Raw genomic sequence first — 26,152 nt, 5'->3', positions numbered from 1 at the left:
TCCTCCCGGGGGGCACACAGGGGAAGCCGGCCTCACTCAGGTGCGCCCCGCCCAGCTTCGGGGAAGCCCCGTAGACTCCCGCAACCACCCACCCCGCGCACTGCGGCGCCCGGGATTCCCCGGCTACGGGGGGGGGGGGGAGAGGGAGCGCGCATGCGCGGCAGACACCGGCGCCCCTCCCCGTCGGGGATGCCCTGGCACGTGCGCGGTACGTGCCCCGGCCGGGGATTCCCTGGCACAGTGCGCGTGCGCAGCGTGGCCGGCCAGGTGGGGTGGGGCCCTTCTGGGATTGGCCCCCGGCGGGAGCCCGGGCGCCCCTCCTGCGGGGGACAGACATGGGGCGCCCCCTCTACCTCTCCTTGGGCTGCCACCCCTGGCTTCACGTCAGTCCTTGGGGGGCCCCAAAGGTCCATTTTTTGAATTTACTTTTTTATATTTATTTTCCCTTTTGTTGCCCTTGTTGTTTCTCATTGTCGTAGTTGTTACCGATGCCATCGTTATTAGGACAGAGAGACACGGAGAGAGGAGGGGAAGACAGAGGGGGAGAGAAAGACAGACACCCGCAGACCTGCTTCACCGCCTGGGAAGCGACGCCCCTGCAGGTGGGGAGCCGGGGGCTCGAACCGGGATCCTAAACGCCGGTCCCTGCGCCGACTCCCAAAGGTCAGTTTTTATGCCCCCGCCCGCTGCACCCCGGGGACTGCAGATCGGGGCGGCGAGTGGGGGTGCAGGGGAGAAGCGCGGGGGCGGGACGGGGTGTGTGGGGGACCAAGCAGGGTCACAGCGGCGACCCGCGACACCCTCTGGCCTGGGCCCCCGGCCCGGGACTGCCATTTGCCAGACCAGCTGCAGCCCTCCGGGGTCAGAGGTTTCCGGCCGGGACCACCCACCCACCCACCCGCCGGGGTGCGAGCTGGAAGCTGGCTGAGACCCCCCCCCCCCCCCGGAACTGGGCACTGCAGGCTTCGCCCCAGCCCCAGGCAGACCCGGCGCACGCGCCTCTCCGACCACCTTTATTGCCCGCTCTGGGGGCGCAGGGCGTCGGGCGGGGGTCCCTCCCCGCAGGCCGGCCCGTCACTTGGGGGCGTTGAAAGGCAGCGCCCGCTGGTTCATGGGGTTCTCGGGCGCGCGCAGCCACTCCTTCTTTAGCAGCTGCTTGAGCTGCGACAGCCGCATGTTGGGGTGCTCCTGCCTCAGCCGCGGCAGCTGCGCCTCCTCGAACGCCGTGAAGGCCGCGCGCATGCGCCGCTCCGGGTGCCGGTCCGCCTCCTCCGCCACGCTGGGGGGTGTGCGGGTCAGGGCGCGGAGGGCAGCACCCCCGGCCCAGGGGCCCTCACTTCCGGTCCCGGGGAAGTCAGCCCTGGGGGGCACCACTTCCGGTCCCGGGGAAGTCAGCCCTGGGGGACCCCACTTCCGGTCCCGGGGAAGTCAGCCGTGGGGGGCACCACTTCCGGTCCTGGGGAAGTCAGCCCTGGGGGACCCCACTTCCGGTCCCGGGGAAGTCAGCCCTGGGAGCCCCTACTTCCTGTCCCGGGGAAGTCAGCCATGGGGAACCCCACTTCCGGTCCCGGAGAAGTCAGCCCTGGGGGACCCCACTTCCTGTCCCGGGGAAGTCAGCCCAGGGGCCCCACTTCCTCTTCTGGGGAAGTCAGGCTGGAGGACCCTCACTGTCCTGGGGAAGTCAGCCCTGGGGACCCCCACTTCCTGTCCTGGTTGCGACTGAGGGACCCTCAGCCCAGTTCAGAGGACTGCACCAGCCCCAGAGCACCTGCACCCAGTTGGGTGCTGGAGACTCAAGCCCCACCCCAGGAAGCCCCGCCCCCAGGCTCTCAAGACCCGCCCACCTGACTTACCATTGGTCACAGGTCACGCCTATCTGAGCCCCACCCCGGGGTTCAAGGATCTACCGCAATGGCAAGCCACGCCCACTGGAGTTCGAGCTCCGCCCCAACAGCACACCACGCCCACCAGGTCAGACCCCGCCCCTGAAACAGCTCGAAGCCCCGCCCACCTGAGCACCGCGATGGCATCCTCGATGGTGCGCGCCTCCACGCTGCCCTCCTCGCCGACACGCCGGTTGAGGTTCTCCTCCAGGGGCACCTCCAGGTGGCTCTTGGCTTTCTCGGCTGAGAGGGGGATGAGGTCAGAAAAAGGGTGGGAGCTTCCTCCCTGGAGGGGTTGGGGTTGGGGGGGGGGCAGGCTTCCTCCCTGGAGGGGCGGGCTTCCCGGGGGCGGGGGCGGGGAGACGGGCTTCCGCGGGGCCGCACCCGGCTCGGGCGCCTCTCTGTGCACCGGGTCCCGGCGCAGCGTCTCCTCGATCTGTGCGCGGGTGACCTTGGCGGGGGCAGCGCGGGGCGCCTTGCCGCCCTTGAGCCTGGAGTCCTCCTCCTCCAGCAGCCGCTGCGCCTCCTTCCTGCGCTCCAGCTGCTCCAGCCGCCGCTTCTCCTTCTCCTCCTGGGACGGGGACAGGCGGGCACGGCGGCTGAGCGCTGGGCCGCCCTGACAGGTGCGGGGACGCGGCCGGGGGAGCCTCGGAGCGCCCCCACTTGGCGCCGCCCCGGCCCAGTCCTGAGCATGTTCCATTTAAAACATTTCATGTGTTTATTTAATGAGAGAGAGAGAGAGAGAGAGAGACCCCAGAGCCCTGCTCAGCGCTGGCTGATGGTGGTGCTGGGGATGGAACCCAGGGCCTCAGGTGGGATCGTGTGTTCGACATTTATTACTGGATAGAGACAGAGAGAAATCGAGAGGGAGGAGAGAGACCGAGACACCTGCAGCCCTGCTTCTGCTTCGCCACTCGGGAAGCTTCCCCCCTGCAGGCGGGGACCGGGGGCTCAAACCCGGGTCCTTGCGCTGCCATGTGTGCGCCTGACCAGGTGCGGGAGATGCTCTGACCGTCCCCCAGGGCGTAAACATCTCTCTATTCCACTTTAACACGTTACTGAACAAAAGACAGACGGCAGACGGCAGAGCCCAGAGCCCTGCCCAGCTGGGGCTCGAACCCAGGGCCTCGGGAGAGAGTTTCCGTGACTCGCGGCTGTGTCTGATGAGAGGCAGGTGGCAGACAGACAGAGGCGGCGCTGACCCGGGCCCGCACCTTGCGCTGCTCCCTCCTCATGACGTGCTTGTCCTCGTCCCGCCAGTACGCATCCTCCAGCTCCTTCTGCTTCCTGGCGTCGGCCGCCGCCTTGGCCTCGGCCCTCCGCGCCCGGGCCGCCGCCGACTTGGTGTTCTCGCCCTGGAACTTCTTGGGCATCCCTCAGCAGGCTGCGGGCGGGGCGGGCGCGCTGGGCCGGGGTTCGAGCTCCGGCGCCCCGCGGGAGCCCCAGGGCCGCGCAGCACCGGGGGAGGCTCCGTGCAGGGTGAACCCGCGTGGGGGGCGCAGGGGGCCTGGAGCCGGGAGGTGGGTGCACACCGGGACCCCCCGGGAGCGCCAGGCGGGGATTGGAAGCTTGGGGGTGGGGGGGTCCGAGGAGCCCACCCACGTGATTGACAGCAGAGATGGCACTCCCTGGCCACCTCCTCCAGGAAGCCCTCCGGCCATCGCTGGTGGGTTTCGCCAGCCCACCGTCCCCGCGCTTCGTGGCAGGAGGAGGGGGGTCAGCTCTCTCAGCGCCCCCCCCCCCCCCCAAGAATGCAAGAATGGGGCTGGTGGGATCTGGGGGGCTCGGGGAAATGGGCTCCAACGATCTCGGGAGCCAGGGACGTAGGGCGTCGGGAGCGGCCGGCCTCGGAGCACCCCACCTCCACCCCACCGGGACGCGGGGATCCCCCGCAGAACGCGCCCGTGGGGTCCCCGGTTCCCCGCCCCCTGGCCCCGGCTCCGCCCGCGCCGCGGCCGCTCCTACCTCCTTCCTCCAGCGCCGGCCGGTCGCGCCGAGGTGACGTCATACACACGCCTGCGCACCAGGCTCCCCGGGCGGGCGGCGGCGCGCACTGATGATAAGCGGGGCCGGCGCCATCTTGGGAAAGGGAACGCAGAGCCAGGCGGGAATCCGGCCCTCGCCCAGATCTCCGGCCGTTCCCCGTCTTCCCCCCGGAATCTGGCTGATCCACAGCTCTTCCAACTCCCGCTGATCGCACCGGTGAGGCAGGCGAGCCAGGGAACTGGGACTGGAGCGGCAGGTGGGCATGCTGTCTTCACCAAGATGGCGGCGCCCGGAGAAAAGATGGCTGCCGCCCGGAGAAAAGATGGCGCTTTCGGCGTCACACGTGGTCCAAAGCTGGCAAGGCGGGAGGATGCTGCCGCCGGGAAACCAAGGGAACCGCTGTCCAATGGGATCCGCGGGCGCCAGGCCCCGGCGGGATGGAGGAGGATGTGACCGGCTGCCCGTCGCTGAGAGCCGGAGGAGAGAGTGACAACTCAGCGCTCAGGCAGCCCAGACCCTGTGAGGCCTGGGTCTCCGCTGCTGTCTCCGGGGCTCGATCCCTGCAGAGGGCGCCCGCCCCACGGCGCACTTGGCCGGGTTAGAGCCCCAACACCACAGGGGAGAGCCCTAGCACCAGGGGAAACTTGTATGGCGTCTCTCCTATACCTTTCACTGCAATCAAAAGCGCAAGCGCCTCGCTTCTGGTGGTCTGCGAGGTCGCGCCGTGGATAAAACACGGGACAAGGGAGTCGGGCGGCGGCGCAGCGGGTTAAGCGCAGGTGACGCAAAGCGCAGGGACCGGCGTGAGGGTCCCGGTTCGAGCCCCCGGCTCCCCACCTGCAGGGGAGTCGCTTCCCAGGCGGTGAAGCAGGTCTGCAGGTGTCTGTCTGTCTTTCTCTCCCCCTCTCTGTCTTCCCCTCCTCTCTCCATCTCTCTCTGTCCTGTCCAAGAAGGACGGCATCAATAAGAACAACAATAACTACAAGAAAACAACAAGGGCAACAAAAGGGAATAAATAAATAAAATAAATAATTTTAAAAAAAACATGGGACATGAGCATGAGGTCCTGACTTCCATTCCTGGCAACACGTGTGCTCTCTCCTATTTTTATCATCAATAAGGAAATAAATTATGTTTTTTAAAAAATCTTTATTTTGAATAGAGACAAATTGTGAGGGGAGGGGGAAGTAGTGTAGTAGAGAGACACCTGCAGACCTGCTTCGCTGCCGGCAAAGCGACCCCCCTGCAGGTGGGGAGCCAGAGGCTTGAACCTGGTTCCTTGCACTTTGAGCCACCTGTGCTTAACCAGCAGCGCTACTGCCCGGCCCCAGATAATATTTTTAAATCATTTAAAAAAAATTTATTTCCTTTTGTTGCCATTGTTGTTTTATTGTTGTATTTATTATTGTTGTTATTGATGTTGTTGTTGGATAGGACAGAGAGACATGGAGAGAGGAGGGGAAGACAGAGAGGGGGAGGGAAAGACAGACACCTGCAGACCTGCTTCACCGCCTGGGAAGCGACTCCCCTGCAGGTGGGGAGCTGGGGGCTCGAACTCGGATCCTTACCGGTCCTTGTGCTTTGCACCACGTGCGCTTAACCCACTGCGCCACCGCCCGACTCATATATATATATATATAGCTCTGACTGATGGTGTGGGGGGGAACTGAACCTGGGACTTTGAAGCCTCAGGCATGAGAGTCTCTTTGCACAACTATTACACAATCTACCACCCACCCTAAATAAAATCCTTAAAAGAAAAGGAAGAGGGAGTCAGGCGGTAGCAGAGCAGGTTAAGTGCACGTGGCTTGAAGAATCCATAAGGATCCTGGTTCGAGCCCCCGGCTCCCCACCTGCAGGGGAGTCGCTTCACAGGCGGTGAAGCAGGTCTGCAGGTGTCTGTCTGTCTCTCCTCCTCTCTGTCTTCCCCTCCTCTCTCCATTTCTCTCTGTCCTAGCCAACAACGACGACATCAATTACAACAACAATAACTACAACAACAATGAAAAAAAAAGGGCAACAAAAGGGAAAATAAATAAATATTTAAATTTAAAAAAAAAGTAAGAATGGTGCTCAGGGAGGTGGCGCACTGGTAAAGCTTTGGACTCTCAAGTATGGGGTCCCGAGTTTGATCCCTGGCAACACATGTGCCAGGGTGATGTCTGGTTCTTTCTCTCTCCTCTTATCTTTCTCATAAAGAAATAAAATCTTTTTTAAAAAAAAGTAAGAAAGAAAAACTCGTTTCTAAGGTAGATAGCATAATAGTCATGCAAACAGCTCTCATGCCTGATGCTTCAGAATCCCAGGTTCAATCCCCCGCACCACCATCAGGCAGAGCTGAACAGAGCTCTGGTTTAAAAAAAAAAAAAAAAAAAAGAATGAAAGAAAGAAACAGAAAAAGGGGTGGGGGTCGGGCGGTAGCGCAGCGGGTGAAGCGCACGAGGCACAAAGCGCAAGGACAGGCTTAAGGATCCCTGTTCGAGACCCCGGACACCCACCTGGTGGAGGGGTCGTCGCTTCACAAGCGGTGAAGCAGGTCTGCAGGTGTCTGTCTTTCCTCCTCTCCCCATCATCTCTCTCAACTTCTCTCTGTCCTGTCCAACCACAATAACAACAGCTACAACAACAATAACAACCACAACAAGGGCAACACAAAATGGGGAAACAGCCTCCAGGAGCAGTGGGTTTGTGGTGCTGGCACTGCGCCCCAGTGGTAACCCTGGAGGCAAAAATAAGTAAATAACTTGCTTCTGTGGGCAGAGAGATCTCTGTTGTCATGGGAACCAGGACCAAATCCTTCTTCCCAGCCCCCGCCAGGGGTGCCCAGCTGCCTTTGGTCCAGAGGGGCGGCCAGAGAGGTGTGGCCCCCGACCCCCAGCCCGCACAGCAGGCCCCTCTGCCCCCAGGGCGGAATCCTGGCTCCTGCCATCTCGCAGCCGGGCGGCAGACCGGACACTGGCCTGCAGGGGGCGCGGCAGGCTCTCGACTGAGGCCCCTCATCACAGGCGCCCAGGGGAGCTCTGCTTCTCATTAACAAGCAAAACACAAACTCTGAAGGATGGAGGCAGCAATACACCTCCTGACCCCGGGCCCTGGCCTCTTGCTGGGCTTTCTTGCTTTCTTTTTAGATCTGATTGATTCTTCCCCCCCCCCCCAGCATTTCCTTTTAAAAATATTTTCATTTTATTTTATTTTATTTTTTATTTTTTTCCCTCCAGGGTTATTGCTGGGCTCGGTGCCTGCACCATGAATCCACCGCTCCTGGAGGCCATTTTTCCCCCCTTTTGTTGCCCTTGTTGTTGTAGCCTCGTTATGGTTATTATTATTGCCATCGTTGATGTCGTTCGTTGTTGGACAGGACAGAGAGACATGGAGAGAGGAGGGGAAGACAGATAGGGGGAGAGAAAGACAGACACCTGCAGACCTGCTTCACCGCCTGGGAAGCGACTCCCCTGCAGGTGGGGAGCAGGGGGCTCGAACCGGGATCCTAATGCCGGTCCTTACGCTTTGCGCCACATGCGCTTAACCCGCTGCGCCACTGCCCGATCCCCTCATTTTATTTTAATGAAAAAGAGAGGAAGAAAGAAAGAAACCAGAGTTCTACTCAGTTGTGGTTGATGGTGGTGCTGGTAACTGAACCTGGGGCCTCAGAACCACAGGCAGGAGAGTCTGTTTGCAGAACCATTATGCTTTATTATTATTATTATTATTTTCTCCAGAGCCCTGCTGAACTCTGGCTGATGGCGGTGCTGTGGATTGAACCTGGGACCTCAGAGCCTCAGGCAGGAATGTTGTTTGCAGAACCATTATGCTGTCTCCCCAGCCCCTAATTTATTCTTGGGAGGGAAGGGAGGAGAAACATGCAAAGTGGGCTCGTGAGTGGTGCACCGGGCTAAGCACACGCAGCACGGTGCACGAGGACCCGGGTTCAAGCCACCGCTCCCCACCTGCAGGGGGGAAGATTCCTGAGCAGTGGCGCAGGGGTGCAGGTGTTTAAATCAAGATGGGGGCAGGGGCAGGCACGGACGGAACCCGGGACCTGCAGTTCTACCCGCTGCCCCTCCTTGAGCCCAGAAGGTCTCTGCTCCCCAAGAAGCAGGGCTGAAAGACGGGGGAGCAGGGGTTGGGGGGCGAGGGCTGCAGGGGTTAAGCCCCCACAGGCAGCACCGGCCGGCCGCTGAGAGAATGAGAGAGGCTCAGACTGGGGCCTGGTCTTCCTGTTGACTTAACCCCGGGCGGGCGCGGCAGTCAAGTGCAACGTTCCAGAACCGGCCCCGGGATCCGGGCCACACGCAGCTCCCTCCTTACGCCGCAGGAGAACGGGCTTGCGAGGGCCCACCCTGCGCGCGTCTGGGGGTGCGAGGACGCAGGGGGACCCTCTCCACGCACAACAGCACAGGGAGACGGGGTCTCGGGGGCATGCACAGCTGGGGGAGCACAGGACTCTCGGGCCTCGGTCCCGGCCTGTCCCAGCATTGCCGGTTGCCAGGCTCTGCTTCTCTCTCTCTCTCTCCCCCCTCATAAATAAGCACAACTTTAAAATATCTCTGGGGTCGCCTGGTGAAGAGCTCGTGTGACCATGCACAAGGACCCGGGTTCAAGCCCCCAGGTCCCATCCGCAAGGGGGAAACTTCCCAGGCGGTGAAGCAGGTCTGCAGGTGTCTGTCTTTCTCTCCCCCTCTCTCTCTGTCTTCCCCTCCTCTCTCCATTTCTCTCTGTCCTCTCCAACAAGGACATCAATAACGACAATAATAATAACTACAACAATAACAAAAAACAAGGGCAACAAAAGGGAAAATAAATAAATAAATAACCTACAAAGATGTCCAGGGAGCACATGCGGTGAGTGGAGCGCACAGCTCCCACAGCGAGGAAGCTTCCGCCAGGCACACCACAACCAGTCCTTTATTTTATTTTATTTTCCATTTATTTCTTTCATATGAGGGAGGGGAGGAATGGACGCGCAGCGCATGATCCTGGGTGGAAATGCAGACCCTCAGACCTGAGAGCCCAGCACTCTGTCCGTCCACTGAGCCTTGTTCCGGGCTCTTGCCATGTGATTCTTTTTCTTTCTTCCATTTCATAGAGGGCGAGAGCGAGCCGTTCCTGTGTTCCCTCAACTCAGCCACCTCCCCAGTGACCAAATGTCTTTCCTCTTTCATTGGGAAAGGAGGGAGGGAGAAAAGAGAGGGGGAGATGGCACGGGGGTTCTGTGAGAGTCTCCTTGAGGTCCTGAGTTCAATCCCCAGCAGCCTCTGGGGAAATAGTAACAACAATAATCATAGAGAGGAGACAGTGGTTCTGCAAAAGACTCCAACCTGAGGTCCTGGCCAGCGGAGCAGGACTCTGACCAAAACAAAGAAAAGAAAAGGAAGCGAGAGGGAGAGCGGTGGGTGTGTTCATGCAGGAGCTCACTGCTATCTCCCTGCCTGCCCTGTGGGTGCAAGGTCCCGAGTTCAGTCTCTGGCACAGCAAATCATGATAACAACCAGGACTGTTCTGTTTTGTCCTTTGAGACAGAGACAGAGTGGGAAAGAGCCCCCAGCCCCGAACTGACTCCGGTGTGCCAGGGGCCAGGCTCCAACTCGGGCAGCACAAGGCCAAGCCCTGGTCAGCTCTGGAAATAGCCCTCAGGGCTTGCACGGGGGGCCTGGTGCGGCCTAACATCCGCGGGGCCTCTGTCCTCCTTCCCCTTCTTTCCCGATGGAGGGCTTGGGGGCCGGGGTGGGTGAAAGGCCCTGCTTGCTTTTCTGGCAAGGGTTTGAGGCGGACTGGGCTCTGCCCACACCCTGGCCGCGTGCAGGGAGCAGGGTGTCGCCGGGGTTCTGGCCCACGGGGGTGCTGTTTGCTTAGTACTCCAGGCTGCCTCCCCCACCCCTGTAATCTCAGTTCCTCCACACCTGCCTGTCCCTCAAATCAAACAGGGGCCTCCTGGCGCCCGGGTGGGGTCCCCCACTTCTCTGAAAAGTCAGGGCCCCCAGCAGCAAGAAGGAAGCAGCCAGCTCCTGAGAACACACCCATATTCCCTGAATGTTTAGTTGAGCAGCCCAGGCAGGACTCGAACCCTGGCCCCTGCCTTGTTCCTTTTTATTATTTTTCTTTTAAAAAAATGTTATTGGGGGAGTCGGGCTGTAGCGCAGCGGGTTAAGCGCAGGTGGCGCAAAGCGCAAGGACCGGCATAAGGATCCCGGTTCGAACCCCAGCTCCCCACCTGCAGGGGAGTCGCTTCCCAGGCGGTGAAGCAGGTCTGCAGGTGTCTGTCTTTCTCTCCCCCTCTCTGTCTTCCCCTCCTCTCTCCATTTCTCTCTGTCCTATCCAACAACGATGACATCAGTAACAACAATAATAATAACAACAATATGTATTGTTAAATGGGAATCTGGGGAATGTTATGCATGTACAAACTATTGTATTTACTGTTGAATGTAAAACATTAATTCCCCAATAAAGAAATAAATTATTTTAAAAAAATAAAATAAATAATAACAACAATAACAAGACAACAACAGGGAAAATAATAATAATAAAATGTCATTATCTTTATTGTTGTATGCTTTACATTGGGTTCTAGTTCTCCCCCACCAAGAGAATTAGATCAGTCCAGTTAAATTTCGCGGGCCCGCTTGGCCCCGCCCCGGAGGAACCCCGCCAGAGTTCCTGAGTTCCTGAGTTCCAGAGGAAGAGAGAGAGTTTCAGAGGGTTCCCCAGTATGAGAGTTCCAGAGTGTCAGAGTTGGAGGGTTCCTGAGTTCGAGAGTAAGGGAGAGTGTTTGCGCCGCCGCAAAGAGACAGCAGAGTTCTGTTTGGTGATTAGTTTGTCTTAGTTTATGAATCGTTGTTCCTGAATAAAGAAATACAGCTTCCCTGCCCAGCCGTTGTCTCCGTGTCTCTGTTACCCGCCGTGAAGCTAGCCCACCCAGCCAGAGCCCTCCGAAAATTTTAACAACACTTTATTCCTTTACTTATTGGACAGAGACAACCGGAAATCAAGAGGGAGAGAGGGAGAGAGAGAGGGAGAGGGACCTGCAGCCCTGCTTCACCACTCCCAAAGCCTTCCCCCTGCAGGTGGGGGCTGGGGGCTTGAACCTGGGTCCTTGTGCGCTGTAACATGGCCCCCCCCCCCGCTGGCCCTGTTCTCAATCCTGCACCCTGGGCACCTCCTGGGGGGACTTTAATGGGGAGCAGGGCAGCAGGGGCTCTGTTCCCAGGGACGTGGGAGCCACAGTGGGCGTGGGAGCCAAGGAGGGGCAGAGGGCAGGTGCAGGAACAGGGGCCGGACCCAGGTGTCTGGCGGCCACCCAGCACCCGTGGCTGAGCTGCCAGATGGAGGGACCCCACTCAGGCTGGGAGGGAGGTCGGGTCGCTGGGCACCCAGCCCAGCCTGGCCTGAAGCTGTCTCGCCTGGCTGGCAGGCGGCCTCTGTGCAGTGACCAGCCTCTGGGGAGCAGGGCCCGGCCGCCTGTCGGCTCAAGGTGTCCCAAGTGAGTGCCAGACATGACAGGACCTGGGGGCCCCTCTCTTGGGGACTCAGCCAGGTTCCCCTGGGTTACACCCCTCCCGGTTCACAGTGGTGGGGGGACAGAGGACATGACCAGCTCCCCACCTGTCACCATGTGCAAGGACCCCGGTTCAGGCCCCTGGTCCCCACCGCAGGGAGCAAGCTTCAAGGGCGGTGAAGCAGGGCTGCAGGGGTCTCTCTGGCTCTGTCCTCTATCTCCCCTCCTCTCGTAATTTCTCTCTGTCCTGTCAGAAAAAAATAAATAAAAGAAACAGAAGGAGGAAGCTAGGAGGTTGTTCAGCAGGTTAAGCAAATGCCCTGTTATACATGAGGTCCTGGGTTCGAGCCCTGGCACCACACATAGAAGGTGCCATGGTCCAGGGGAAGCTCCACTTCTGTTTCTCTGTGTCTCTGTTTCTCTCTTTTTAAATTTTATGTGGTGCACTGCACCAAAGTCAAAGACTCTGGGGTGGGGAGAGGGTTCCGGTCCTGGAACATGATGGCAGAGGAGGGCCTAGTGGGGGCTGTGTTGTCATGTGGAAATGTTATACACGGCCAAACTGTTGTATTTCACCATCAACTGTAAACCATTAATCCCCCAATAAAGAGAGAGATTTTATGTATTTATTACTGGACAGGACGGAGAGAAATTGAGAGAGGAGGGAGAGATGAAGAGGGGGAGAGGGAGGGCTGGGCGGTGGCACACCCGGGTGAGCACGTTCCAAGGTGCGGTGCAAGGACCCAGGTTCGAGCCCCCAGTTCCCACCTGCAGGCGATGCTGTGGGAGTGATGAAGCAAGGGTTTCAGGTGTCTTTCTACCTCTCCTTTGCACAATCCCTACTCCCTCTCAATTTCTGGCCGTCTCTTACAATAAATAAATATAATTTTAAAATCTTTAAGAGAGAGAAGGAGAGACCTGCAGCCCTGCTTTACTACTCGTGAAGCTTCTCCCATGCAGGTTGGGACCGGGGGTTCGAACCCGGGTCCCTGCGCCTGGCAGTATGTGTGCTGTACCACGTGCACCACTGCCTGGCCCCTGTGTCTCTCATAAAGTTGGCTGTGAGTGGGGAATGCACATGCCGCTTACTCTGCCCCCTTCCCGCCCCCAAGGACCAGTGAAATAACCACCCCCCAAAAAAGTCTTATTTAAAAAATATGAGGGAGTCGGGCGGTGGCGCAGTGGGTTAAACGCACATGGCGCACAGCGCAAGGACTGGCGCAAGGATCCTGGTTCGAGCCCCCGGCTCCCCACCTGCAGGGGAGTCGCTTCCCAGGCGGTGAAGCAGGTCTGCAGGTGTCTGTCTCTCTCTCCCCCTCTCTGTCTTCCCCTCCTCTCTCCATGTCTCTCTGTCCTATCCAACAACGCCATCAATAACAATAATAATAACTACAACAATAAAACAAGGGCATAAAAAGGGAATAAATAAATATAAAAAATATGCATGGTTGATGAGGAAGGAGAGAGAGAAGTAGCCACACCTCTGGCACACGTGGTGCTGGGATGGGCCCTGGGGCCTCAGGCCTGAGAGCTGTGCCCCCATTGGTCCCCCCACCTTGCCCCTGCTCAGTCAGCTGTCACGTTTCCAAGTCAGGGAGACCAGGAAACACCCGGTTTCTGCAGAAGGATGTCAACACTGAACCCCGTCTCCTCTGCTGCTCAAGATGAGTCCTGAGTCCTGGTTTTTAAAAAAATATTTTCTTAGAGAGAGAGCGCGTGCAGAGCCCTGCCCAGTGGGCCGAGGGTGGAGAGCCCACACGACGGCCCCTGCAGGGCTGGAAACATAAATATTTTCTTTTCTTTCCAAACATCCCTGGCTCTAGTTATTTTTATCTATTTCCTCTGGAGAGAGCAGAAGCGGAGCATTGGCCCATGCCGGGCCTGGGCTCGAACCCGGGCCTCACCGACATGGGCCGCAGTTGAGCAGCCTCCCAGGTGTGTGTCTGGGGACCCCCACCCCTCCTGCAACCGAAAAAAGAAGCCTCACGGGGTGGGAGGAGGGGTCTCAGGTTTATTCGCCGTGGTCCTGACTCACCCCACACCCCCCTGCCCTGGCCCTGGGGTGCTGCTTTGCAGAGCTCCGCCGGGCAGGCTCCTGGGAGAGAGAGAGAACCCCCAGCCTGCACCCCGCTACCTGGGAGCCAGGGCAGCCCCGACACCCCCATTCTCAGGGCTGAGATGGGGTTAGTGAAGTGGGGGAGGCCTGCTTCTCCGTCCAAGCCCCCTGGAAGTGGACGTTGGGGGGAACACATGGGCGAGGAGGCGGAGGGGGGCTGTGCCAGGTACCCCCCTGTGGAGGTGTCCCCCTGGTTGCTTAGTGACCTGGGTCCCTCGCTGGGCGTCAGTTTCCCTAGAAACGGGGTAAAGGGGGTTCCCCATCCTGGGTGGGGTGCAGACATTCCCGTGGACGGACTTTAAAGTTGGGCTTTGGGGGCGTCCTAGGCTATGGGTGGGAGCCGGCAGGGGTGCAAGGACTGGCTACAATGACCTCTGGGGGTGGAGTCTCGTGCGGAGCCCATTTACATATACGTGCGTCCCATCCAACCAGAGCCTGCAGGTCTGGGGCGCTTGCTCGCGATTGGCCGTCCGCTTAGGGGCGGGGCTCAGAGGTTGGACTCTCGGTGTGGGTCAAGGTCACGGTCAAGGTCGCCGTTCTGATCCTTGCAGCCTGGGACCAGCAACTGGTCCTCCCCGCCAGGCAAGAAGGCCCGGGGCTTCTTGGTTCCCGGGCTCAGGCCCAGAAGCCTCTGGAGGTGGGTGGGAGGGAAAAGTGGACCCCATTAGACACCCCCTTTTGCTGGGTCTGCACCCCAGCCTTGCCCACTGCCCTGTGCAGCCCCCCCCCCAAAGCCCCCTGTGACCTGTTGCAAGGCTGGAGAGTCGCCAAGTGTCCCAGGGTGGAGGGAGCACGTGCCCCTCCTCCCCAGCCCTGACCTGGCCCATCCCCGGGCCCTTTGCTCAGGCTGTGCCCTCCAACATTGCTCCCCCGGCTTCCCTCCCTCCCTCCCTCCCCACCTCCCTCCATCCTTCCTTCCCTCGGGGTTGGCTTGGTTCCTCTCTGCCCTGTCTGCTCCCAGCTGACTCATTTTCTGCCCGAAGGAACAAGCTTCCCTTCCTTCTTATCCATTCAATTAATTAATTAATTTATTTGGGTGGAGTGGGGCCTTTCCCAGGCACAAAGTCACCATTCCCAGCTGGCTTCTCCAATCAGAGAGAGAGAGAGAGATATGGAGAGAGACAGAGAGAAAACAATACTGAGCTTCCTCTAGTGCTGCGGGTCCATCTGACTGGTGTCAGTGTGAGGTCCTGGGTTCAATCCCCAGCTTTTCATGTGCCAGAGAGAGGGTCTGCATCTCTCTCTCCCCCTCCCACTAATAAATAGGAAGTGGGCTGAGGGACAGTTCACTGGGTAGAGCGCCTGTCTTGCCAAAGCACTTGGCCTGGGTTCAAGCCCCAGCATTTCAGGCAAGGGGCCATGGCCCCAGAAAACCTGCGAGTGCCATGATGTTTCTCTGTCTCTGACAGAGTGAACAGGCTTGGCCTGGGAGCTGTGAAATCATGGGAGGCCCTGGGCACTGTCATGATAAAATGCAAGAAAGTAACACCCAGCGCCCCTCCGTGTGAGCCCCCACCTTGTCCAGGCTTGCGTCCAGCATGGCCACTTCCTCCCGGGGGGCCGCGGGGGGCGGCTGGGCATCCAGGTCCCACCAGAGCAGCCCGGGGCCCAGGGTGCCCCGCTTGGTGGGGCCTGGGGTGGAGAGAGGAGAGAGAGTGAGGAGCGCGAGGCCCCTGCCCCTAGTGTCCTCAGCCCCATCCGGTCCCTCCCCCGCCAGAAGCGGGGTGCCATTCTCACCCGTGAAGCAGCTGACCAGGGCCCCGGCCAGCACAGTGCTCACGGTGCCCAGGGCCGCGTAGTACAGGTACGACACGGCGTACAAGGTGTCGGCCAGTGCCGGCCGGCCCGGGGGCCCCTCAGGGGTGCTGTGGGGGGGGGTCAAGGGACCCCAGGTCACATCTGTCCCAGCCTCTTCCTCCCCTTCCCCCCGTCCAGGACATCCACTGACCCATCGGGCCCACTGGTCACGTTGGTCCGGAGGAGGAGCTCTCCCTGGTGCTTCGAGGCATTGGCACTGGGCACCAGGCAGCCGGTGATGGAGGCAGGCAGCACCCCCATGCTTTGCGCGCTGGGGGGGTACAGGCTGGCACCCACGGACACCCAGAGTGATAGCACCAGGCCGGCCGCCAGGCCCGAGAGCACCCCCTGGGGGTGGGGTATGGGTGAGGGGCTGCCAGCCCACCTGGGCACTCAGCTAGCAGCCGCTCTTACAGGGTGCCCCCAGGGTGCCCCATTCCCTCTCCTGGTGTCCCCAGACCCCCCCAAGGGAGCCTCCAGCCCGCAGGACATCCCCAGTCGCCTTGAAGTGCCCCCAGCCCCTCACCGGAGTGTTGCAGGCCGGCAGGAACATCCCAAGGATGAAGGCACCCAACAGCGGGCCGCTGATGACGCCCATGACAGTGAAGGAGCCCTGGGAGCAGGCGCCCCGCCTCAGTTTACCCAGGTTTTCCCGGGTGCAGAGTCCTTGCGGGGGCTGAGGGCGTGGTTCTGCTTCTGTCCCCGAGCAGGCCGCCCTCCAGGGACCCCAATTCCCCAACACGTCCCCAGGCCCCCAATTCCAGTGGAGATGGGGGGGCTCTGGTCTCAGGGAGCTTGGTGGGGGCCCTCTTGACTAGGATGAAGGTTTCTGCCCTGGGGAGCCGCTGGGGGTCTCTGCCCTGGGGATGGGGGTCTCACCTGCAGGACCCCGCCCCCCAGCAGAGAGGACAGTGCTGCCACAGTGAGACACGCAGAACCATAGATGAGCGCTGGTGGGCAGTTGGGTGGCACCGTCAGTGTGGGGAGGCTGCCCCAGCCCCTCTCCCCACCCCCAGATCCCCCCCACACACACACTCACACAGCCCCTTGGCGACCAGCACCAGCTTCCGGGGCGCCAGGCGGGGCAGGCGGGGCCGGATCAGGTCCTCCACCGTCACGGCGGCCATGGCGTTGATGCTGGTGGACGCCGTGCTGGTAGGGCGGGGGGGTCAGCAGCCGCACCCCAAACTCCACGCCCCAGGGAACCCTGCGTAGTCCAGGGCGGGGCTGCCCCGTGCACCCCAAATCCGTAGAACACTGGAGGGAGGGCATGGGGGGCTGCCCTGGGGGACCCCGCTCCCGGCAGGAGACTCGGAGAGATCTGTGCTGGGGCCGGCTGGGGGCTGGGGGTGGCTCCCGTTTTGGGGGCTCACCTGAGAGTGCCGCTGTAGGCGCAGGCCAGGAACAGCCCGGGGACCCCAGGAAAGTCCTCAAAGATGTCCAGCACCAGCAGGGGCATGTACTGCGGGGACGGGACGGGCTGAGATGAGCCTCCAGGCGCCTCCCTGCACAGCTGCCCCCAGACCCCAGGTTACAGCTGCTGCCGGGTGAGGGCCGGGAGCCCAGCAAGGGGAGGGGCCGAGCACGGCAAAAACAGTCTTTTTAAAATATTTTCTTTTCCCTTTCTTTCTTTCTTTCTTTCTTTCTTTTAACCAGAGCACTGCTCAGCTCTGGCTGATGGTGGTGCGGGGGATTGAACCTGGGACTTTGGAGCCTCAGGCATGAGAGTCTGTTTGCAGAACCATAATGCTATCTACCCTCCGCCCAAAAACAGTCTTAATTCAAAGAGATGGAATGATTGAAGAGGAAGGAGAGAGGCAGAAGCAGAATGTCCGTGCAGCACACACAACGCTGAGAGCTGCACCCCCCCAAAAAACGACCCCCCCCACCGTGCCCGGGTGGGTCACCTGGTCCGGGGCCGAGATGCGGCCGGCGAGCAGGGGGTCGCAGTCCACATAGAGCGCGAACATGGCGATGCCGCAGCAGGCCGCGCTCGACACGATGAGCAGCAGCCCCAGCTGGTTGACCAGCAGGGCCCTGGGGAGGGGCCGCGGCGTGGGGGGGAGGAAGGAGCCCCGCGCCGACCACGCCCACAACCCAAACCACGCCCCGCCACCGGCCCCGCCCACAGACGGAAGGCCACGCCCTTTACCCGGGCCACACCCACAGCACAGGTCATGAGAACACAGCTGCCAGTCACGTCGGCCAACGTCAGCCCCGCCCAGCCACCCGACCACGCCCCTAGCCACACCCCTCCCCTGGTCCCCGCCCCCTGCCCCGCCACGCCCCCACTCACAGCTTGGCCTGCCTCTCGCTGCGACAGGCCACATAGCGCTGCACCTGCGCCTGGTTGACCCCGTACATGGACAGCCACACCAGGGTGCCGCCCACCACGAAGGTCCAAAAGGTGTAGCGGCTCCGCGGGTCCGGGTCAAAGCTGCGGGCAGGGTGTGGGGGACACGGCATCACATGGGGCGGGCTTCTCCGCTCGGGCCTGTGAGCCTCCGACATGCCCATCCCAGAATCCTGGCCCGGAGGCCCGATTCTGCGTCCTGCGGGGGACTGGGCTGCGGGTTTTGAGGTTCGCATAGGAGTTTGCCAAGTCCAAGAGCCAGGTGTCTGTTTCTGACCCAGCCAAGGGTGCATGTCCGCGCGTGCCGGAGGCCACACAGAGCACAGCGTCTGCACCAGAAATGAAATAAGGGACCCGGCGGCGGCGGCGGCGGCGGCGGCGGCGGCGGCGGACGTGTCACCCTGCACAAGTAGCTGGCTTCAACTTCCCTGGCCTCCAGACCTCCAGAGAGGTTCAGCAGGGCTGCAGGGATCTCTCTGTCTCTCTCTCATAAGTGCTGGTTCCCTGTCAGCAGGGAGGTGGGGAAGGGCATGGAGGAGAGCTAGAAGAGTCTGGAAGGAGCGAGGAGGGCTTCCTGGAGGCAGCGGGCACTCACTCGAGCAGGTTGATCCTCGAGTGGTTGTGGGCGAGCGTCAGTGCCCGCCGGGGCCCCCCTGCCAGCAGGGCTGCTCGGGCCAGGATGACCCAGAAGCCGGTCAGCATGACGGCCACCTGGAAGACGTCGGTCCACACCACGGCCTTCATGCCGCCCTGAGGAGGGACTGGGCTCAGGGGCCGCCTGACCCCCAGTCGACAGGGTACTCACAGGGTAGGGGGTCCCCAATGAACAAGATACCATCAGGGTGGGGTCCCCAAAGCACATGGCCCCTTTCGGGGTGGGGGGCCCCAGTGGACAGAGCCCCGCTTCAGGGTGGGGGAGGCCCCCCAGTGCACAGGGACACCACCGCGGGGTGGGCAGCGGGGTGCTCACCACGGCCGTGTAGAAGGTGCAGATGGCGCCCGTGGACAGCAGGGAGGCCCAGATGTCCAGCCCGGTCACTGTGGGAGGAGCCGCCCGGTGAGGGGGGCTGTCCTGGACCCCCACTCCCTGGCTCCTGAGGTCAGCCCTGCCCGCTCCCGCCTGGGACCCGAGTCCAACCCTGGTTGAGGATGAGCGCCGGGGCATAGATGACGACGCCGGTGTACAGCACCTGCGGCGGGGTTGCGCGTGCTCAGGTGGGGGCGGGGCCAGAGGCCCGCAGCCAATCGTGGAGGGGTGGGCGGAGCCAGACCACTGAGGGTGGGCCTGGCAAGGAGGGTGGGCGGGGCCAGAGCGATATGGGCGGACAGGAGAAGGCCCGCTCTAAGTGGTGGGCGGGGCCAAGCCTCGGTGGGCGTGCCCTTCAGGGTCAGCTATGCAATAGGATGAAGGGTCGTGGGCGGGGCCATTCAAATGTCCCGGGCAGGGGCGTGGCCGAGAGGGTGTGGGCGGGGCCTGGGCCCGGCGGGGCTCACCGTGGCCACCAGGTACTGCAGGGTCCCGCAGAGGCGCACCGCACGGCTGAAGCGCAGCTCCAGGTACTGCAAGTGGGGGGTGGGTGGGAGAGACAGCTCGCGCTCCGCGGCCAGGGCTTGGGGTCCCACGTCCCTCAACCAGAAGCTCTCTGAGGGCCCTGATGCCCGCGTCCCTGCACCTCTGGGGCCCGGGGACCCTTAGGATCGCGTCTGTCCACCCCTGTGGCCGGTCGCAGCCACAGGTGACATTTGGGCCCCCCGCCCCGCAGGCTCTCCCCGGGGCAGAGCAGGTGCGGGCAGGTGCAGGAGGGAGGCCCGCTCCCCGCTTCCCGCTCGGCCTGCCCGGGTTCCAGGAAGCCTGCCCCGGGTGTGTGGGGGGGTTGTACCTGGTAGGTGCTGGTGAGCCCCAGGCGGTAGAAGACGGGCAGGAAGCAGGCGGCCGTGAGCAGCGAGCAGAGCAGCTGGCCCAGGCACATCCACAGGAACTTGAGGCCGTAGCGGTAGGCCTCGGCCGGGACCCCCAGCACCTGCACTGCCGACATGAAGCTGGCGGCCAGCGACAGCCCCACGGGCAGCGCGCCCAGCCGCCGGCCCCCGGTGAAGAAGTCGTCGGCGCTGTGCTGCCCGCCCCGCACCAGGGCCACCCCCAGCCCGATGCCCGTGGACGCCAGCAGCATGGCTGCGAACACCGTGTAGTCCCAGCCCCCGAACGACGCCCCCGGGTCTCCGCCACCCATGGATGGAGAGGGTGCTCTGGCCGGACAGACGACAGCCGGACGGTCGGACAGCGCTGGGCTGAGTGGCTCCACCCGCTGTCAGCCTCTGAACCCCGGGGGCTCCTGCAGGCCGCCTGTCCCAGCTGGGGGCAGAGGTGACAGCGAGCCTCCAGCCCGGAGCCCCACTTATAAGCTCCCTGTCCGTCAGGCCCCGCCCTCACCCCCCTTCCCCGGGGGACCCGCACCCTTTCCGCCCTGGACCAGGTGGGACAGGCCGGCACAGGCCTTGCGGTTGCAGGTGGGTGGGGTCTGCAGGTGCATGGGGCACCTCCCCGCAGGCAGACTGGCCTAGACTTGGGGACCCACCCCCGGGGGTAAACTGAGGCTGGGAGGAGGCACATGGGTGGTTTGAACGCAGAGCCAGGCTTCCTGGGGCCATGGACGCCTTGTGGGTGTTCACTTTCAGGGCTGAGGAGCCCAGGGGAACCACAGTGTAGGGGTTCTTGTTCCCCTGGGGTCAGCCAGGAACCCCAGAGCAGCACACAGGAAGGTGAAGGTGACTGAGGACCCTCCTGCTGGCAGGGCTGCCTTCCTCAAGGACTGTCCTCTCTGTCCCAGGAGAGCATGGAACACCCCACCCCCTCTCTAGCTGAGACGTTAGGGTGGTGCCCACCGAGGAGGGGCTGGTGAGGTAGATCCAACCTGTGTGCAAACTGAGCCTCAGTGCAGGGCTCTGGGTGTGCCCGGCTAGGAGAGGCCAAGGGGCGAGGCTGTGAGCTGACCCAGGTCGCGGTTTCTCCTGGAGCCACTGCCAAGCGGATGTGTCCTAGTCCTGCTAGGAGGGCTCTTCAGTTCCTGGCTGCGACCCCAACGGGGTGCCGGCACATGGGCAGGGTGCTGCCTCGTGTGACTCCCTCAGGAAGGTGCTCAGAGGGCCCAGCTCTGCACACACCCCCCACACAAGGCAGAAACCGGCCACCTGCACCCAGAGGTGAGTGTCCCCCTCAACGTGCCGGGGCTCCAGGCAGGAGCTGGGGGTCAGGCCCAGGGGAGCAGACTGGCCACCCCCTCCAGGCAGGCAGCCAGCCTGCCAGCCAGCGGGATCAGCTTCATGACTGGAATTCCTGGGCACAGCTCCGTCGGCGGCCGCCGAGGACAGGAGCCCCCCACCCCACAGACGCACAGACAGGGGCAAGGGGGCCAGATACAAAGTGTTTATTGGGGGGGAGGCCCCGCTGGGGCTTAGAAGAAGGTGTTGGGCCTCTTGGTGGTGAAGCGCGGCTTGTGCTGGCGCCGCAGGACGCGGTGCGGCAGCGGGAACTTGATCTTGGAGTCGTGGAACTGCTTGACGGCCGGGCGGCGGCACTTGCTGGCCGCGATCTCCTCCACCTTCATCACCTGGATGGCGTGCGCGCGGGCGCGGTGCCGGGCGCCCATGTCGCGGTCTGCGGGGGAGGGGGGCGGTGAGCCGGGGGTCCCCGCGGGGAGGGGTGCCCGCCCGCCCGCCCGCCCCGGGGCACGCACAGCACTGCGTGACGGCGCCCGCCGTGGTCAGGTCGCGGTACTCGCGGTACATGTTGTGGGTGCCGCTGCGGGAGTCGTAGCGCAGCCAGATGCCGAAGTTCTTCACGCGGAGCGGGGACTTCTCGAACACCTGCGGGCGCGGGCGCGGGGCGTCGAGGCCGGGCAGGGACCCCCCCCCCCGCACCCCCGGGCCGCCCGCCCGCCCCCCGCCCGCCGCGCACCTGCCCGCAGTACACGATCTCGCCCGACGACTTCTTCATCTTCTTGAGCTGCGACACGAAGTACCAGAAGCGCGACTTGGCCACCACGTGGTTGGGCGCGAAGATGCGCATGCGGTAGAGCGGCGGCGCGGCGCACTTGGCGCTGGGCAGGCAGCGCCCCACCACCTTGTACTCCCGCAGCTGCAAGGACGCGCGCTCAGCCCGCCGCCGCGACCCCCGCCCGCACCCCGCGCCGCCCGTCCCGGCTCCTCCATCCCGGGGCCCGGCCTGAAGCCCAGATCCCCACACCCCGGGCCCGAAGCCCCGATTGCCGCGTCTCACGCTCGCCCCCCCCCCCATCGTGCCCTGAGCGCCTGTCCCGGCGTCCCCGCCGCCCCATCGGGTCCCCGGGCTCCCCCACGCGGTGGCCACGGCGGCCGCCATGTTGGCAGCGGGGCCGTGCGGTCTCGCGGGACTTGGATCCCTACGGGGCGGCCCCCGCCACCTCCTCGGGTGCCCCCGGATGGGTCCGCGCCGCCTGCCCGCGCCCCCGAACCCCGAACCCCGAACCCCGGGGCCGCCTTACTGTTCCCGAGGCCTTCATGGCGCTGCTCTCACGCTCGCCGCCACACTCGAAAGGAAGGGGCAGCCTTCGCGCAGCCGCACTCCAGAGCCGCCCGGCAGGAAGTCCCGCCTCTCCCCGCACCTCACGCCCATTGGTCACTGTACCAATCGCTCACGTCATCGGCTTTCTGATTGACTTCCGGACGCGCGCTCGGGGGGATAGACTACAACTCCCATGAGGCAGAGCGGCTCGGCCCGGCCTGTTCCCCTGCGTGTGCGCCCGTGGCACGCCGGGAGTTGTAGGCTTCCCCAATGGGCGGCGCCCTCGCGGGGCACCTGCAGGTCCAGGCCCGGAACCAGGGCTGGACTAGCCCGCCGTGTCTGTCCGATGCGGGCTTCCCGGTTCTCCTCCTCCAGTCGGGCCTCTTTGCTGCTTTTCTCTGCGGTCTGGCATCACAGGCCTGACTGTTCTCAGCCGTAACATGGGAATAAATCGTCATTTCCTTGAATGCCATTTATCTATTTATTTATTTTTGCCTCCAGGGTGATTGCTGGGCTCGGTGCCTGCACCACGAATCCACTGCTCCTGGAGGCCATTTCTCTCCTGTTGTTACCCTGGTTGTTTTTATCGTTGTGATTACTATTCTCCTTGCTATTGATGTCGTCGTTGTTGGCTAGGACGGAGAGACATGGAGAGAGGAGGGGAAGACAGAGAGAGGGAGAGACAGACAGACACCTGCAGACCTGCTTCACCGCCTGGGAAGCGACGCCCCTGCAGGTGGGGAGCCGGGGGCTCGAACCGGGACCCTCACGCCGGTCCTTGCGCTTGGCGCCACGTGCGCTTAACCCGCCGCCCGACTCCCTGATTTATTTATTTATTGTTCTCCAGGGCCCTGCAGAGCTCTGGCTGCTGGTGGTGCTGGGAATTGAACCAGGGACCTCACAGCCTCAGGCAGGAGAGTCTTTTGCAGAACCATTATGCTGTTCCCCCCACCCCCACTTTAATGATTCCTTTGCTTGTTTGTTTGTTTATGTTATTTCTTCAGAGTCGTGCCTAAGGACCAAACATCAACACTTAGCAACTCCTGTTACTCTTTAGGGCGGGCAGTGAGCTCTGCAAAAACCTTTGCTGCTTGAGACTCTGAGGTCCCAGGTTCAATCCTCAGCAGTATCATCAGCCAGAGTTGAGCCGGGCTCAGGTGGGGGAGGGTGGAAAATGAATTAAATAGAGAGGGGGGTGCAGGGGGAGACAGCATCATGGTTCTGCAAAGAGACTCTCATGCCTGAGGCTCCAGAGTCGCAGGTTCAATCCCCGGCACCACCATGAGCCAGAGCTGAACAGGGCGTGGGAGATAGCATGATGGTCATGCAAAGGGTTTTCTGCCCGAGGTTCCAAGTTCCATCCCACCGTCAGGCGGACTTGAGCAGGGCTCTGGAGAAACAAAATACAAGAGGCCGCTTGGTGGCACACCTGGCTACAGGCACGCGTTACAGTGCACAAGGACCCAGGTTCCAGGCCAGGGTGGCCACCTGCAGGGACAAAGCAAGCTTTGGGAGCAGTGAATCAGGGCTGCAAGTGTCTCTCTTTCTCTCTGTCTTCCCTCCTCCCCTCTCGATTTCTGACTGTCTCTACTCAACAAATAAGTAAAAATAATTTAAAAAAATAAAGGAGATTGGGAGTCGGCGGTAGCGCAGTGGGTTAAGCACAGGTGGCGCAAAGCGCAAGGACCACCGTAAGGATCCCGGTTCGAGCCCCCGGCTCCCCACCTGCAGGGGAGTCGCTTCCCAGGCGGTGAAGCAGGTCTGCAGGTGTCTGTCTTTCTCTCCCCCTCTCTGTCTTCCCCTCCTCTCTCCATGTCTCTCTGTCCTGTCTAACAATGACATCAATAACAACAACAATAATAACTGCAACAACAATGAAAAAGAACAAGGGCAACAAATGGGAAAATAAATAAATAAAGGAGATTGGATCTGGGACCTCAGAGCCCCAGGCATTAAAAAGAAAGAGAGAGAGAAGAAAGAAAGAAAGAAAGAAAGGAAATCAATGAATGGTGTTCCGGGAGGTGGACTCTCAAGCACGAGGTCCTAAATTCAGTCCCGGCAGCACATGGACCAGAGTGATGTCTGGTTCTTTCTCTCTCTCCTCCTTCCTCATTAATAAAGAAAATATTTAGGGCAGGGGTAGATAGCACAATGCTTATGCAAAGAGATTCTCATGCCTGAGGCTCTGAAGTCCAAGCTTCAATCCCCCCCCCCCCGCACCACCATAAGCCAGAGCTGAGCAGTGCTCTGGTGTCTCTGCATCTCTCTCAAAAATAAATAAATAGGGAGTCGGGCGGTAGCGCAGCGGGTTAAGTGCACGTGGCACAAAGCGCAGGGACCGGCGTAAGGATCCCGGTTCGAGCCCCCGGCTCCCCACCTACAGGGGAGTCGCTTCCCAGGTGGTGAAGCAGGGCTGCAGGTGTCTGTCTTTCTCTCCCCCTCTCTGTCTTCCCCTCCTCTCTCCATGTCTCTCTGTCCTAGCCAACAATGACAACAATGACATCAATAACAACAATAATAACTACAACAATAAAGCAACAAGGGCAACCAAAGGAAATAAATAAATATAAAAATAAAATAAAGAAAGAAATAAAAAATACTTTAAATAAAATAAAGAAAATATTTTAAAAATCAATGCACGGCTCAGCAGACCCGAGAAGGGGAGCAGTGCAGAAACCCAGGACACTTGGGCGTGACGCTCGGCCAGGTCCACACGGCGCCTGTCATTCACTCGCCATTTTGAGCAAGCCGCAGGAAACTCGAGCAAACGTGTGCCGTGCAGATCTTGTGAACTCCGGAGCGCATCTCTCCTGGGCTCCTGGCACAGCCACCGTGACCGCTGCCCCGGGACACACGGTCACAGCTGCTGACACCCCTGTTGGACTTGAGGGACCCAGGACAGAGGCAGAGTCACCAGTGGGTGTCCGCAGGCGTGGAGGCCCCTGGGTTCCTGCCTGGTCTGACCTGGTTCTCTTCCTTATTTTATCACATCACATCACATCACATCATATTTATGGGTAGAGGCAGCCAACAACTGAGAAGAGGGGCAGATAGGGAGTGAGGAAGACAGTCACCTGCAGCCCTGCTTCACCACTCTCGGAGGTGAGGACTGCGGGCTCGGACCTGGCTCCTTAAGCACTGTAACATGTGCGCTCAACCAGGTGTGCCACCACAGCCCCTCATGTTTCCTTATTTTTTGCCGTGCCTGCCTTTTGTTCGGGGGGGGGGGGGACAGGTGTCTTGAACCCAGGGCCTCATTCTTTGTAATGTGTTCTGCCTGGTGAGTGACTGGCTGGCCCCCATGTCTTCAATAACAAAAAAACCAAACACAAGCAGTTACTTGTTAACAAGACAGAGACAGTGGGGGCCACTCGGCGGCACACCTGATTAAGCACACTCGCTAAAGTGTGCGATGACCGGGGTTCAAGCCCCTGCTCCCCACACGCAGACGGAAGCTTTATTAGTGGTGAGGCAGAGCTGCGGTGTCTCTCTGTCGCTATCTCACCCGCGTCTCTCAATTTCTCTCCGTCTCTATCCAATCGATTAATCAATCAATCAATCAATAGTTTAGGGAGAGACAGGACCAGAGCCTGCAGTGTTGGGGTTGGAACCGGGAGCCTCAGGACTCCAGGACCTGCCCTCCAGCTGCTGGTTAGTCTTCCTGGCTGCTGTTCTCCTTGGTCATGACAGCTCACTCCGGGACATGGGTGTCTGGGGACACTGAGACCTCAGAGTCTCTCTTCCTTATACATAAAGAAATAAATTTGGGACCTGGAGGTGGCACACCTGAGCACACGTGGACCCGGGTTCAAGCCCCCGGTCCCCACCTGGAGGGGGGACATTTCACAAGTGGTGGAGCAGGGCTGCAGGTGTCTCTCTGTCTCTCTCCCTCTCTCCTCTCAATTTCTCTTTGTCCTATCCAACAATAAGTAAATACATATATATATATATTAAAAAAGAAAATAAATTTTTAAATGTTTTA

The 26,152-nt window shown here is 61.1% G+C and overlaps 3 protein-coding genes across 3 annotated transcripts; all 3 read right to left on the bottom strand.

The window, feature by feature from the left end:
* Positions 1–998: 998 nt before the first annotated feature.
* On the bottom strand, positions 999–3,901 carry CCDC124 (coiled-coil domain containing 124). Its single transcript, XM_007533169.3, has 5 exons — positions 3,849–3,901; positions 3,098–3,267; positions 2,268–2,454; positions 2,012–2,126; positions 999–1,279 (listed from the first exon to the last, which is right to left on the bottom strand). Exons 2-5 carry the CDS (start codon positions 3,254–3,256, stop codon positions 1,075–1,077), a joined length of 666 nt encoding a protein of 221 aa, XP_007533231.1. The 5' UTR covers positions 3,257–3,267; positions 3,849–3,901; the 3' UTR covers positions 999–1,074.
* A 9,534-nt stretch (positions 3,902–13,435) lies between these two features.
* On the bottom strand, positions 13,436–20,434 carry SLC5A5 (solute carrier family 5 member 5). The gene is made up of 15 exons (XM_060182325.1): positions 19,511–20,434; positions 19,125–19,190; positions 18,769–18,820; positions 18,601–18,668; positions 18,226–18,380; positions 17,574–17,714; positions 17,185–17,314; positions 16,651–16,739; positions 16,317–16,429; positions 16,157–16,227; positions 15,804–15,890; positions 15,429–15,625; positions 15,218–15,345; positions 14,997–15,112; positions 13,436–14,111 (listed from the first exon to the last, which is right to left on the bottom strand). The coding sequence occupies exons 1-15, from the start codon at positions 19,859–19,861 to the stop codon at positions 13,968–13,970; spliced, it is 1,908 nt and encodes a 635-aa protein (XP_060038308.1). The 5' UTR covers positions 19,862–20,434; the 3' UTR covers positions 13,436–13,967.
* Positions 20,435–21,040: 606 nt separating this feature from the next.
* Positions 21,041–22,262, bottom strand: RPL18A (ribosomal protein L18a). The gene is made up of 4 exons (XM_060182415.1): positions 22,151–22,262; positions 21,586–21,765; positions 21,365–21,494; positions 21,041–21,285 (listed from the first exon to the last, which is right to left on the bottom strand). Exons 1-4 carry the CDS (start codon positions 22,166–22,168, stop codon positions 21,083–21,085), a joined length of 531 nt encoding a protein of 176 aa, XP_060038398.1. The 5' UTR covers positions 22,169–22,262; the 3' UTR covers positions 21,041–21,082.
* Between the last annotated feature and the right edge of the window lie 3,890 nt (positions 22,263–26,152).

This window comes from Erinaceus europaeus, chromosome 23 (genome assembly GCF_950295315.1).
Source record: "Erinaceus europaeus chromosome 23, mEriEur2.1, whole genome shotgun sequence".
NCBI classification, from domain to species: domain Eukaryota; kingdom Metazoa; phylum Chordata; class Mammalia; order Eulipotyphla; family Erinaceidae; genus Erinaceus; species Erinaceus europaeus.
The sequence above is the reverse complement of the archived record's forward strand: the minus strand, read 5'-3'. Positions and strand labels throughout refer to the sequence as shown.

What these genes read in the sequence shown, in the direction of transcription:
- CCDC124 (XM_007533169.3), bottom strand. Translation starts at nt 3,256, where the DNA reads ATGCCCAAGAAGTTCCAGGGCGAGAACACCAAGTCGGCGGCGGCCCGG. An exon ending in TGAGGAGGGAGCAGCGCAAG is followed by an intron (nt 2,455 to 3,097) that starts GTGCGGGCCCGG and finishes TCCCCGTCCCAG; the next exon opens with GAGGAGAAGGAGAAGCGGCG. An exon ending in CAGAGAGGCGCCCGAGCCGG is followed by an intron (nt 2,127 to 2,267) that starts GTGCGGCCCCGC and finishes TCCCCCTCTCAG; the next exon opens with CCGAGAAAGCCAAGAGCCAC.
- SLC5A5 (XM_060182325.1), bottom strand. Translation starts at nt 19,861, where the DNA reads ATGGGTGGCGGAGACCCGGGGGCGTCGTTCGGGGGCTGGGACTACACG. An exon ending in GGCGCTCATCCTCAACCAGG is followed by an intron (nt 18,669 to 18,768) that starts GTTGGACTCGGG and finishes CTCCTCCCACAG; the next exon opens with TGACCGGGCTGGACATCTGG. An exon ending in AGCGAGAGGCAGGCCAAGCT is followed by an intron (nt 17,315 to 17,573) that starts GTGAGTGGGGGC and finishes GCCCCTCCCCAG; the next exon opens with GGCCCTGCTGGTCAACCAGC.
- RPL18A (XM_060182415.1), bottom strand. An exon ending in AGATCGTGTACTGCGGGCAG is followed by an intron (nt 21,495 to 21,585) that starts GTGCGCGGCGGG and finishes CCGCGCCCGCAG; the next exon opens with GTGTTCGAGAAGTCCCCGCT. An exon ending in GGGCGCCGTCACGCAGTGCT is followed by an intron (nt 21,286 to 21,364) that starts GTGCGTGCCCCG and finishes CCTCCCCCGCAG; the next exon opens with ACCGCGACATGGGCGCCCGG.